The 14556-nt window shown below is 44.3% G+C and overlaps 1 protein-coding gene and 2 non-coding genes across 3 annotated transcripts; all 3 read right to left on the minus strand.

Annotated features, from left to right (window-relative positions):
- Positions 1-9430: 9430 nt before the first annotated feature.
- Rps12 (ribosomal protein S12) lies at positions 9431-11558 on the minus strand. The gene is made up of 6 exons (XM_021221384.2): positions 11476-11558; positions 11309-11359; positions 11076-11192; positions 10167-10269; positions 9832-9933; positions 9431-9521 (listed from the first exon to the last, which is right to left on the minus strand). Exons 2-6 carry the CDS (start codon positions 11320-11322, stop codon positions 9459-9461), a joined length of 399 nt encoding a protein of 132 aa, XP_021077043.1. The 5' UTR covers positions 11323-11359; positions 11476-11558; the 3' UTR covers positions 9431-9458.
- Positions 9598-9727, minus strand: LOC115062869. Its single transcript, XR_003842782.1, has one exon. It is a non-coding gene; the product is annotated as a small nucleolar RNA SNORA33 (small nucleolar RNA).
- LOC115062861 lies at positions 10772-10845 on the minus strand. Its single transcript, XR_003842773.1, has one exon. It is a non-coding gene; the product is annotated as a small nucleolar RNA SNORD101 (small nucleolar RNA).
- Positions 11559-14556: the final 2998 nt, after the last annotated feature.

Raw genomic sequence — 14556 nt, forward strand, 5'->3', positions numbered from 1 at the left:
ACAGCTTTCCAAATCTCATAAAAAGCTCAGCATACGACCCATTTCATTTTTACAGGGAAGGAGGTCCTGTTACCCTGGAAAATACATGCAGCGTTTAGAGGCATTGAGCAATCCTACTTTGTGTTTTCTTTCTACGTACCCTACCCAGGAACACGGGGCAGTTCTCTGCTCCACACACCTGCTGTGGAGACTCTATCAGTCATTCCCCACCTCTCAGTCCCACCCTGCCCCATGCCTTTTCAAAGGGGATGGAAACTTTTTTTTTTAACTGCTGAAGCAATGCTGCCACCTTCTGTTCACTATGTAGAATGTAACAAAGTTATTCTCAAAAGGATTATGAGAAACTTTTTAAAATGAGTAGTCCTAATGCTCATGCCAGCAAGACTCTGCTGAAGGGACGGACCCTGATATTGCGGCCTCTTGTGAGGCTATGCCAGTGCCTGGCAAACACCAAAGTGGATGCTCACAGCCAGCTATTGGATGGAACACAGGGTNCCCAATGGAGGAGCTAGAGAAAGTACCCAAGGAACTGAAGGGGGCTGCAACCCTGTAGGTGGAACAACAATATGAACTAACCAGTACCCCCTGAGNTTGNGTCTCTAGCTGCATATGTAGCAGAAGATGGCCTAATCGGCCATCCCTGGGAATAGAGGCCCCTTGGTCTTGCAAACTTTATATGACCCAGCACAAGGCAAGGCCTGGGCCAAGTAGTGGGAGTGGGTGGATAGGGGAGTAGAGGTGGGGGGGAGGGGTATAGGAAACTTTCGGGATAGCATTTGAAATGTAAATAAAGAAAATAATAAAAAAAATGAGTAATCAATATGACAATGCCATGATAAGTTTGTTTTAAATTTTATATTTTTAGGCTGTATTTATTCTAGAGATGCTTTAGAATCTTTATCTAAACCCAGCAGGACAGACAGCATTCAGGGCTTGAGGTGGCACCATCTCAGACATCTCAGGCCTTGGTCACCCCACCCAAACATCCCTGTTCCCTGCAGCATGCATGGCTTCTTGCTTGAGCCAGTTTTATTCCATTTCTGCAGACACCCCACATTTCTGGCATTTTATAAGTCCTGATGTCTCCGTCAAACTCTCGTCCTACTTTCATAATGCCATGCCTAGCCGATAGCCCATGCAGGAGCTCCACACAGAAAATATGACCCTGGTACACACTGCCTGGTCTCGTTGGTTGGTTTGGTTTGTTTGTTCTGGGACCTTCTTGATGCAAGTCTCATTGATGCCGTGACTTTTGCATTCCGAATGCCTGCGAAAACAGCACTGTTCATTTCTTTGGAATATTGTTCTGATCAATATTTCAACCATTTCTGCTTCCTAACATATTGAGATTGTAACCTGTGCCACGGAGCCTTGATCACCATGATGGACCATGTCCTTGAAAACTCTGAGTCAAAGTTACTTAAGTCACTTCTGTTGGATATTTCATCACAATGGAGGTAACTGATACCAAAAAACGGGGTGGGGGATACCAAAAAGTGGAGCCATGGCTGTGAGGTATGTGGGCAGGTTTGTACATGTTTGAGATGTTTTCAGGAGGAATGAGGGGGGTTAGGAGGTATGAGCTACCAAAAGCCCTAAAAGAAACTCCCATAGCCCCAGATGCTGGACAGGAGCTACAATTTGAGGACTGCTTGCTAAGTGATAGCCCTGGTCTAACCTGGGCAGCCTCCTGCTGCTTGGATTTATAATGGGGATGTTTACTATGTGCTACCGGTTCTACTGCCTGTAACTCTTCTAATTTTACTGGGACTCACAGTTACAAAGATTGTCTTGAGTGGAACATGCTGGCACAACATTTTTTTAAAAAAAATTTATTGGTTAAGCCGGGCATGGTGGCGCACGCCTTTAATCCCAGCACTCGGGAGGCGGAGGCAGGCGGATTTCTGAGTTCGAGGCCAGCCTGGTCTACAAAGTGAGTTCCAGGACAGCCAGGGCTATACAGAGGAACCCTGTCTCGAAAAACAAAAAATATATGTATATAGGTTCATTTACTTACATTTCAAATGTTATCCCCCTTTCCTGTTTCCTCTGGGCAAACCCCCATACCACCCCCTCCCTGCTTCTACAAGGGTGCTCCCCCACCCACCCACTCCTGCCTCCCCACCCTGGCATTCCCCTACACTGGGGCATCGAGCCTTCACAGGACCAAGGACCTCTCCTCCCATAGATGCCTGACAAGGCCATCCTCTGCTACAGATGCAGCTGGAGTCATGGGTCCCACCCTCCAGGTGTACTCTTTAGTTGGTGGTTTAGACCTTGGGAGCTCTGCGGGGGGGTCTAGTTGGTTGATATTATTGTTCTTACTATGGGGTTGCAAACCCCTTTAGTTCCTTCAGTCCTTCCCCAAACTCCATTAGGGACCCTGTGCTCAGTCCAATGGCGGGCTGCAAGCATCCACATCTGTATTGGTCAGGCTCTGGCAGAGCCTCTCAGGAGACAGCTATATCAGGCTCCTGTCAACTTTTAATCCCAGCACTTAGAAGGAAGGGGCAGGCAGATCTGTATGAGCTGGAAGACAGCCTGGTCAATTACACAGTGAGTACTAGGCAAGCCAAGGCTACATAGTAACATACTATCTCAAAACAAGATGAAAATTGTCTTGAATCTTAGAAAAGAATGGGCTTTAGAGTTTCTCTGTTTTGAAACCAGGTCTCCCATAGACCATGCTTCCACAAACTTGTTACTTGGCCAAGATTAACCTTGAACTTCTGAGACCCCTGACTCCCACCTGAAGCTTTGTCATAAGTCTTGTATTGTGGTTCTTTTTGTGTGTTATGGTTCTGAATTTTGAGGCTTTGCCATTCTGACCCACTATTCCTGGGACAGTATGTATTGAGTGCAAACGCAGGGGAATACTACCTAGTATTTCAAATAAGTGAGCTGCAGGTTTGTGTCTATACTTTATCTCTGCAAAAATGTACATACCTTTTGTACAAATCAAATAAATTGATATAGTGAGCTATTGTACACATCTACAAGAGCGGCTACAACACAGTATGACAGTGACATTGCAAAGAAGCTGGATCATGCAGATGTTCCTGGTCTAAATTAAATGAAATAAAACACTTCGATGCGTTCTTTCAAAACTGAATACAAGGTGGACAAATGGCTCAGACAGTAAATGCTCTTGGCAGCTAAGCCTGCTGGGTTCAATCCCAGCACCCACATAGTGGAAGAGAAAACCAGCTCCTTAGGTTGTCCTCTGCCTACAAGGCAGATGGAACGTGTACAACTCCCCCTATCTAACTAGATCAATACATTTTAAGTCTTTAATAAGAAAATAAAAATTGAAACCCATGACGATCGAATGTGGAACCATACACCTGCAATTGCATGGCTGAAAGAGATGGTTGGTAGCTCAAGGCCAGCTTGGGAAACCAGTCTGTCTCAAAAACAAAACAAAACAAAAAATTATAAGCTTCGGCTTTGAATATGAAATGAAAAAAAAATGTTTAAAACGACTGAGTTGTAAATGCAGTCAGAGTCTGCAATGGAAAAACTTAGACTTAAAATTTTAAGCAAGAGCAAGTGTCCTTTCCAAGAAAAAATGAGAATGTTCAAGTTTGGTCAGGCCATACTATTATCTGCAGAAAATAATCATGACGAGAGGCAGGGCAGCCGTCCTTGAGAACGAACTGCCTACACTTCCCATCTCGTTTTACTTCAGGCTTACTTTAGGTGACAGCAGTAAAGGCCCTCCTTCAGATGCAATTCTAAGAATTACTGTAAGAGCTCTAACTGCTTGGCATTTGTGTCATTTTGCTTACAGCTAACTTTGAGAGGGATTGCGATAGATGTAACCCTCGAGCACACGGTTAGTCTCCGATAAATCCTAGGGTTACATGAGTCCCCGTTCTACTATACTCTTCAAAAAACTAAAATCAAGCATAGAGCAATATAATTCCTTAGCAAAATGTTATGATAAAAGATGTAGCTGGGCGTGGTGGTGCATGCCTTTAATCCCAGCACTTGGGAGGCAGAGGCAGGCGAATTTCTAAGTTCGAGGCCAGCCTGGTCTACAGAGTGAGTTCCAGGACAGCCAGGGCTGCACAGATGCACAGACAAACCCTGTCTCGAAAAACCAAAAAAAAAAAAAAAAAAAAAAAAAAAAAAAAAAAAACCCCCTGCCTGATTATTTAGCTGCTGTTATCANAAAAAAAAGTAACCCCCTGCCTGATTATTTAGCTGCTGTTATCAAGAAATACAAACTCCACGTTTCAGAATCATAGAGCAAAGCTAAAAAGACCCCTGCTCAACTGTCCAGCACTTTATGTTCGTATCATGTATACGTTGAAAGTGTAAGAAATACCATCTGGTGGTTCATTTTCTTTTTTTTGTTTTTTTTTTTCGTTTTTTAGTTTTTTCAAGACAGGGTTCTTCTGTGTTCCCTGGCTGTCCTGGAACTCACTCTGTAGAGCAGGTTGGCCCTGAATTCAGAAATCTGCCTGCCTCTGCCTCCCAAGTGCTGGGATTAAAGGTGTGCAACATCCACTGCCCAGCAGGTGGTTCATTTCCTAAGGCTCCCCCAGCCAGTTTTGGTGCAAAAATGACCCCTGCTAATGCCTACTAGTCTAGCTATTTCCCACACATCCAAACTCAGCCAAGCCACCCCTCCCACCCAAACCAGAAGCTTAGAGTCAAAAATTACTAAGTGTTAAGCTTACCTGCAAAGTCATTAGTTGATAAGCCTTAAAATAAACAGGGTGTAAAACAAGAAATAACATAGTCAAGGTTTCTATTGTGAAACAAAAGAACCAATGTAAATTACACAGGGAAGAATGGGGTCTCAGTTGCATAGGTTGTCCCCTGTGACTCCTCAGTGATGAGGGAAGGGAGAAAGAGTCATGTGTTTGGTTCAGAAACTATTCTCTGTGCTAAATTGCCACACCTGTTCTTCTGGGCTGATGCCCGAGTGTGCAGAGCTGTAAAATAAACTGTCTCCAATGCTAATATAAGGTGAGGATCTCCATTTCTCACAGGTACCCCACCCCACCCCAATTTAAGTAGATTTTGTATTAGTGTTTCATTGCTGTGAACAGACATGACCAAGGCAGCTCTTATAAAGGACAACATTTAATCGGGGCTGGCGTAGTTTCAGAGGTTCAGGCCATTATTTTCATGGTGGGAAACATGGCAGCGTTCAGGTAGATATGATGCTGGAGGAGCTGAGAGTTCTACATCTTGATGCAAAGGCAGCCAGCTAGAAGGTCCTCTTTCCACTGGGCGGAGCTTGAGCACAGGAGCCTCAGAGCCCACAATGACACAAGTCCTCCAAGGAGTCCTCCTAATAGTTGGACCCTCCCCAGGCCAAGCATATTCAAAGCACCACAGTAGTGTAAGCATCAGTGTATAATTCTGTCTTTCTTAAACAAATGCTAGCCTTTCTCACACAAGCTGGCTTTTACAGCTTTTATTTTTCATTGACAAAGATTACTAATGGATGCTTGAGATTTAACGAGAGGTTTCCATCCAAGTCTACAAGGTTCAGAGAAATGAATCAGCGTATATATTACCGTCTCTGCTCCTGACCTTAGGAGAGCTCAACTATACAAGCAGGCAATTATATTTTGCTGCCCTGAAATTTTTTCTTAGCATAGTTACTACACATACACATCTGGGCTAGAGATTACTGAGCTTCTTCAATAAGAGGTTGGAGAGGAGAAAGCAGCTGTGTGGGTTCTTCTCAACGGCATCCAAGCAAATCTGATAATATTCACTTTCCCAAGTCTTTCTTTCAACTTGTGTACCAGTAGCAAAGGAGGAAAATAATCAGTAACAGGAACAAAATTTTAATGATCATGGCCCAAACATTTTTTCCCTTCTTGCCTTCTCCTAATTTTTATTTTAGTATTAATTTTTTAATTTAATTTCATTATAAAAAATTGCAGAGCTGGGGAGATGGGTCAGTGGTTAAGAGCACCTGTTGCTCTTACAAAGGACCTAGGTTTGATTCTTACTACCCACATGGCAACTGACAACCATGTATGTGTAACTCAGTTCCAGGGACTCCAATCCCCTCGTCTGGCCTACATGGACTCCAGGCAAGCACATGACACACAGACATGCAGGCAAAATACCCATACATACAAAGTAAAAATAAAGAAACCTGAAAATTACCTACAAATGTTGAAAAAAAAAAAAAATCACACCAAAACTAACCAGACCTACCTAAACACCAGACAGACCGTAACATTCAAGTGTTAAGTCCCTACATGACAAAATTTAGAGTATTATTGACCCAAAATTTTATTTCAAACTACAGTCATTTGAAAGAGGTCTTCAGTTTCTTCCAGGCGTTATCTATGTGTTCCTCTGTGAGACACTGACATAAATGCAACTTTACACGCCAAGAGTGATAAGGACTCTGGCAAGCCACAGAATATGCCCACTTAGCAAACTATCTGCCTTGGAATCCCTACATTTACCCAGCATCACGTCCAGAAAAGGAGATGAGTTTTTAAAAACTTGTGTCATTTTGCATGTTAACATATTATTTCGCCTTATAGATCTGTCACTTATTTTTATACACCCTTTGCTCCTTTAACCTGTTGACAGCATTGTGAAGTATCACAGGCCTTTTACTCAATATTTCTCTAACAAGCTAACCGGGTACAAACAGGGCTTTTATGTCCATTTGTTAAGTGTCAATGAGGGTTGAGCTGAAATGGAAAATAAAGGACAAATACTAGGTTTGTTATGGCTTTTCACGTCACTCACCCAGTCCTGTGTTGTTGCCTCATGTCTCAATAAACATGGTTCAAGAAGAAATTATTGCAGTGTAAAAATAGTTTCTCTGAATTCACTTTTCTTTTTTTTTCTTTTTTTACTATTCCTGGGTCTTAAAATAACTTTTAAAAATTATTTGTTCAGACTCCTAGAGCGATTGGATATGTTTCTTTGCCCTGCTCCCTAGAGTAGAGTTGGAGAAAAGAGAAATTGAGACAGCTTGGCACCATACTAGCCTGAAAGAGACCAGGCTGAGACTGACTTGTTGCCTTAGAATAAAGGCCATAGACAAATTAACCCATTCACCCAATTAACAGAATACCCAAGTACCTCTCACCTTAAGCACCACATCAGACTGCAATAGCTGATGCCTGATCAGAGCTAATGTGGTAAGTCTAGCACACCCAGCCCTTGCCCATTCCCTTAACAGGGCTTCTCTGGAACCTTCTGCAACTCATGTAACATACAAAACAGGGACATAATACCAAGGGCAGGGGATATCCTAATGAAACTCCTTCCACCACTGCACAGAACCGTTCATCCGCTCTGGAGTGTGGACCCTGCAATAAAGGCTATAAAACATTCAGACAGTAAGTAAGCCCTCAATACTCTTGATTCTTTTGGACAAAGATGTGGCTGGGGAAATAGTTGATTGCTCTATATGCAAGCAGAACTTGAGTTTGAATCCTCAGTACCCACTTTAAAAAGGGGAGTGCCTGCACACCTGGTGAGTCATACAGGAGTATGACCCGGGCATTACTGTACCCTACTTCCAGATTCAACAAGAAACCCTGTCTCGAACGGATAAACAGAAAGCATCCTTTTGGCCTCCTAGTGCACACACCCATATACATACACCACATACACCACAGTTAAAAAAATATATGGACTACACATATGTGGGAACATCCCTAAGTGACAAAAAACCCCCAACTTTACAGGTAGTATCTAACTATATTCATTTCTCATTTTAAATCCTTGTTGCAATTAAGACTCATTTGCATGTTTCACCTTCAAGTTATGTCTACCCAGTTGCCTGCTGATGAGGGTATCAGATTCCCCAGATTCAGAGGTCATGGGGTGCTGGCAATCAAACACAAGTGCTCTTAACCCTTGAGCCATCTCTTTTCAGTTTAAAAGAAAATTCAAAACACTAATATTTGCTGATGCCTCCAGCTATGAATGTTGATCTTTAAAAGGATAGAAAGTACCAAAGAATTGGTCAGAGGGATCTGATTAGAGTAACAGGAAATGAAACTGTGTATTTGTAGAGGAAAGCCAAACTGTTTTCCACTTCTCGAGAACTTATTTCAGGAACATAAATTTCAGGCCAGCCGGGAGTGGTGGCACAGTTTTCTTGAGTTAAGGACCAGCCTGGTCTACAAAGTGAGTTCTAGGACAACCAGAGCTATACAGAGAAAGCTTGTCTCAAGAAAAAACTTCAGGCCAGCTACACCAGGAGAACCTGTTTCAAAAATAAAAACCCATGTTCCTAATTTCTGTCTCAGTGCAATTAAACAGTAAATGCTGAAACACTGTTCTAGTTGGTAGGTGTCAATATATTTGACCTATAAAACCCCAACTGACTGAAACAGACATGGGAATTAGGATATTGCAGGATTCTTCAAGCCAGTGTTATGGCAGGCTGGCACACACCAACAGTGACACATGCCCCCCCCCCCCAGGTATTTTTAAAAATCCTTTCCTTTCACAGGATATCTGAAGTCTTTCCCAAGGAACTGTGGGCAGCACAGCTCCATCCCATTCCCAGACATCTTGAACATGGTGCTGGCCTTAGCCTACCCTCTGCTGGCAGTGGGCACACACCTCAAATATTCCAACATCAATTTGGGGGCAGGTCACTGAAGGTGCTTACTGCCAAATCTGACCTGTGCTCCAGAACCTCCCAAGTTGACTCCAGAAGCTGTTAGCACAGGCTTGTAGCTGGTCTAGTTATTTTCTGAAGGTCTTGATCTAAGATTAAACAGCTCATGGATACACTATGCCATCAAGTAGTTGCTTGACACATTTCCTATAAAACCACTTTGAAAGCAAAACTACAACTGTGACTTAACTGCCACTAAATGCTAGCAACAGAGGGTTCACACAAACTGTCCCCTAATGCTAAGAATCCCTTAATGGGCTGGAGACGGTTCAGAGGTCAGGAGCATCACAAGTGTCTGTAGAGATCAGACGCCCCCTTCTGGTGACTTAAGACAGTGACAATGTACTTAGATGTAATAAAGAATCCCTTATATTAACTCCAGATTTCTAAGCCTTTCTAAGCAATTGCAATGTAACTAGAAAATGACTTGGATGCAAACAGGGTTCAGAAATTTAAGCTTAAAAGACATGGGGAACCTGAGTCCCAAATCTTCCCCTACACTTAACCCTCTAATCCATCTTCCTACCCCAACCTGTCTACTCAGTGCAATTTACCTCTCAACCTGTCATGGCATGTACCCAGAGTTGAAGCAATTCATCTATAGTTCTGGCTGCCCAAAGTGTGCCTAATTCTGAGGCCTGTGTTTTCCAGTTTAAAGCTTTGATGCGTCTCCTTTGCCCACCAAAAATACTAAACCTGTTTTTATGTATGTACCCTGGGCAGTCATTTACCCAACTAAAAGAGTAAGAGCAGACAGGTACCAATCCACTATCACACACCTGAGTAAGGACAAAAAAATACAAGAGAAAGATGAGCCAAAATTTATTTATTTCTTGCACTTGAAGTATTCCTCGATGACATCCTTGGCCTGAGATTCTTTGCCATAGTCCTTAAAAAAATTAAATGCAAATTACTTTCAGTATTACGCTCTTATTAGCTATTTCCTTCAGTCTTCCCAGTATTAATACTGTAGCCACTTTCAGGGACCTTAAAGGCTTCAAACTGCCCCTAAGGCTCGTACCATGGCATTGCTATTGCCAGCTCTTTCTAAACTTCTGCAGAAACATTGAGATAAGCAGATTAATTGGCTGGCTTTCCAATTATGGCCTGTCTTTACAGAATGTTTAATTAAGTCTGTCTTTACAACCTGTTTCCATTAAAGGGCCATCAATGTTAAGAGAAAAGCAAGACTTACTTACCTTAACCACTACGCAACTGCAACCAACCACCTTCCGTGGTTTCCCCTCTCGATCGATCTTACAGAGGCCTACCCATTCCCCTAGTTTCTTGTTGTCATCAACCTATCAAAGACACAAGCAATTACTAATAACGCTTAAAACTAGTAAAAGCTGAAACTCAACATTCCCAAGGTTTCAGAAGGTGGCAGGCAGCTTCCTGACCAAGGTTCAAAAGAGGGAGACTACTTTCATCATGTACAGCCCACCCATTGTCAATCAAAATCACCATGCGGCTAAGTTCTGGTGCCTGTGACTCAACACCATTACCACTAATGGCAGAAAGGACTCCAACTTACCTTTATCAGGTTGATTTGGTGCTCAGCACAAAGTGCCTCCACCAGCTTGACATACATGGGCTCATCGCAGTTGGACGCGAGCACACAGAGATGGGCTTGGCGCCTAAAATCAAAACTCAACAGGTGAAACCACAGCTTCGAGTGTTCCCGTCCATAAGTCTTCACTGTGCTAGTAAACCTAACCACACAAGACACGTTATGATTGTACCAAAACTGCAGATCTGCCATCCAACTTCCCTGTACAAAACCTTGGCCCTTGGATACCAATACCACAGAACATTCTTTCTTGAGGAAACCATGACCACTTTCAAGACATTTGCAACTTGAAAGCTGATCCAAAGTAGTACTGTGCAGCAAGCACTGTAAATAGTCACAACAGGATCTGTGATGCCCATCTGAATTCAAGTGTCCAAAAATCACCCGACCTCCCTCAAGCAATAGAAGACACGTGCACAAGTCCAATAGACCATGCATGTTCAAGTCTCCCGGATATAGCTAGCTTTCTCAAACACTGCTTTATTGTACAAGTATTTGCAAACTAAATGATATGCCCCTTTCCCACCTTCTAGCAAAAGTTCTGGGCTATCGATCCCCACGAGCTACAGGCTTGTCAGACTAACTTTCTCACCCATGAACGGGGTGAAGGGGTATCCGACAATCCTTAAGTCATCATGCAAACACTGTAGCTTCACAAGAGCCAACTACCGCTCTTGTCATCCCCGATCCACACAGCAACCCACACGTCCTAGGTGGGCTGGAGTTGATACCTTTTCCTAGGCTTCCTGCTGGCCGGATGACCTTCAGAACTTTTGGGCTAACAGCATGAACTTCACACGCTCTCTTCCCATTGGCTGCTGCAGTCTTTGTTGCGGCTGCAGCACCCCACCGTACTGAGACTGAGACACGTACTTGTCTAAGGCTTTGGCGGCTTCGCGGATGCCACGTGCTAGGCCATCGTGGATGAGGGCGGTCTTCAGCACCTCTTGTAGAGCAGTGTTAACGTCCATTACACCTCCAGCAGCTATGCTGGAAGGCAGACAAGGGGCGTTAGGATCCTCGGCAGGCCAGGGATGGGGAACTACCATGGAGAGAAGCCCAGACCCGCGCCGCCCGCCGGAGGCCCCACGCCCCAACTCGCTCACCCTTCCTCGGCCATGGCGGTGGATCACGGGTGACGCCGAATCTTGAACGCACTGAAAGACAAAAAACATCAGTCAGTCGCCCGCGAGGACGCCAGCACTCCTCCACCTTTGAAACCAAAGCGCACGGGACACGCGAGCCCCGGCGTACGCGCCGGGCTCAGACTCACCCCGAGCTTCCGCCTCCGCGCAAGTCGGCGGCGGCAGGGGAAAAGGCCGCCGGTGGCCGCATGACGGTATTTAAGCGCTCCGCTCGACGTCTGTGCGCATGTGCAGCTCCTCCCACTAGCGGGGTGGCTCCCGCGGTGCCGGGCCACGGGAGTTTCCACTTCCGCCTTTAGGAGCGGCTGCGGTTAGAACGCGGCTGGATTTGCAGCAGGCATCGCAGCGGGCAGCCTGCCCCCGGGGGGCGTGGCTCACAGAGGCCCCCACGATCCGCTTCTAAGGAACGCGAGAGGAGCCAAACTACTGCCGTTTTCTTCGCTGCATGACAAAAGTCGTATTTTAAGCAGTATTTCCATGTCTTACCGTGAAGTCTCCTTTTGGCAATCCTGGTCGATGAGGCTGAGCGTGTCCACATTTTGGTCCCTTTGTTTTGAGCCGCTCTGAGTGGCTGTGATCTGTGTAGGATCGCAAAGCCCACTGCTTTGCAACGTGTTTAAGGAGACCTTCCAGCCAGGTCAGATCCCGGTCTGAGTGCAACCGGTTCTGAATGAACGTCTAGGTAAGGACCCTAGTTGGTTTCCCGGGTCGCAGCTTCGCAGAAACTGGATCCCTGAGGTACATGTTAAACTCTCACTGTGAGTCTATAAGGGGAAATCCTGGCATTTGAAACTCCCACGTTCCACCCAGGACTCGCCTACCAGGAGTGGAACTCCAGAACCTTAAAGCCAGTTCCCGCCCACGCCGACAAATGCATTTTAATTTCGAAGGAATCACTCACTCTTCTACTTCCAAAGCAAATACACAAGACAGCGTCTCTCTCACAAGATATCCCCGAAGCCAGTCAGGGCTTCTGATGGCCAACCTGGTGGATACAGTGAACACTGTCAGGCTCGTGAATTTCATGAGGATATAAGAAAGTTGATGAGGTTTTAGCTTTTCTAATAAACGTTTGGGTTTCACCCCTAAAGCCTCACGCTTGCTTTCTTACCCCTGCAATTCAAAAAAGGATTTGATAGGTGGTTAGTTTCTGCGGGCGTATTTTCTGCCAGTGTCTATGGTGCTGTTTTAAAGATGAGAGACGGCGGACACTTAAAAGTCTGCATTTTAAAAGATAAAGTATCTTAGTATTTAGCCAAAGAGTAAAATACCAGAATGCCACGATGTTGGGGAGTGGAGATGATGTGGAAACGTAGAGGACTTGGAGTTTATAGCAGCAGCATTTAAAAGAGGTGTGAACTAGAGTTCCAGCCAGGTAAGTGCGGGAAGAATATTCAGACAGAAGAGGGAGCAAAGGGGAAGGGACATGTGCCTTTTGGCTGTTTTGGAAGTGAGTTTGACACATTACACAGTCGGAAAAGAAATGTGGTTAAGTAGAGTTTAAGTCGTTTCCTTAGTATAAGGCTATTTAAAAGTTAATGTGTCAAACCATACATAAGGTGCAAGCCTTTCATCCCAGCACCTGAGAAGCAGAGGCAGGTGGACAGCTGTGAGTTCCAGGCCACCAGAGAGACAATGCCTAAAACAAAACAAAAAAAAAAAAAAAAAAAAAAAAAAAAGGAAAACGTTGACGTGCTAAGCATATTAGATTTCTCTTCCCAGAAGAAAAGTCTCACAGAAGAGACTAGATGGTAAAATTGGAAAATAACTACTGCATGTGTAAATACTAAGGAGAAACAGCTGAGTGCTTTTAGCTTGGTGCCGGAGTTTTAGTGCTGCTCCCAACACAGTAGCAACCAATTCAGACTTGATTTCTCTCCACACCTTTGATGTCAGCTCTCTGTCCTAATAGTCCACCCTCATAAATGCCTTTCTGGCAGCAGGAAGCACCCCCTTTTAACAACTGGAGCCTCTCCCCCCCTTAAATCTTGATCGTGTGATAATTTTAATACCCAAAGGGAAGTTATTTTTCGTGTGATGAAGATTTTTGCTTTAGATAAAGAGTCTCTTATTTCACACACTCTTTAACAGTAGCCTCTCAATTTTAGGTATTGGCAAAGGTGGCGGAAATTCATATAGCGGTTAGTGGCCCTTACCCAGCACATTCTAGCAGTCACATATATACAATATGGGCTAGAGAGTGTACATACAAACCAGTGGGGCGTGGCCCTTCCCGGCAGATGGCTGTACCTGAGCCATCCCCAAGATGGAGACCAGGAACACAGTGAGGGCCTAACTCCAGGGATCTGGCTCTGCCTCACATAGCCAGCCACATCCACTTGGAAGCAGAAATCAAAACAAAGCCAGTTACCGCTGATCTTGAAAAGATAAATGGTGTGATAATAGGAAGGGGGAGGGGATGAGCGGAGCTGTGTGCATGTACAAAAGGAGACTGCATCATCATAGAGCTATGAAAATAAGCCCGCTACTGCTGACAGAAGGCAGGCGACTGTAACACCGTAGCAACTCATCAAATTCTCCTAAGGTATCAATGAATGAATGATTTGTTCAAAAAAACAAAAAAGCTGGACATGGTAGCTCACGCCTTTTAACCCAGCACTTGGGAGGCAGAGGCAGGCAGATATCTGTGAGTTCAAGGCCAGCCTGGTCTACAAGTTTCAGGACATCCACCGGTGTTACACAGAGAAACCCTGTCTCAAAACAAACAAACAAAAAATGAAAAGTGAATAGGTAAAATAAAAATAAGTTTTAAAAGTAAGGCTGGGACTGTAGTCTAACAGTGGTAAATTGTGTAGCTGGTGGTATTCAGACCCTAGCACCATACCCGTGCACACTCATACTATTACAATAACAGGAATGAAGGATGATAATAAAAATGTTGTTAGTAGGGGCTGGTGAGATGGCTCAGCGGTTAAGAGCACTGACTGCTCTTCCGGAGGTCCTGAGTTCAAATCCCAGCAACCACATGGTGGCTCACAACCATCCGTAACAAGATCTAACGCCCTCTTCCAGAGTGTCTGAAGACAGCTACAGTGTACTCACATATAATAAATAAATAAATCTTTAAAAAAAAAAATGTTAGTATTTCCTAAATACCACCTAATAGACTAACTTGTCTTATCCCTTGTCTGGAGACCCTGTGCTGTTTAGTTTTAAATGTTAAGGTACGACAGCTTAGAATCACCCAA

The sequence above is a fragment of the Mus pahari genome, chromosome 21, assembly GCF_900095145.1.
Source record: "Mus pahari chromosome 21, PAHARI_EIJ_v1.1, whole genome shotgun sequence".
NCBI lineage: Eukaryota > Metazoa > Chordata > Mammalia > Rodentia > Muridae > Mus > Mus pahari.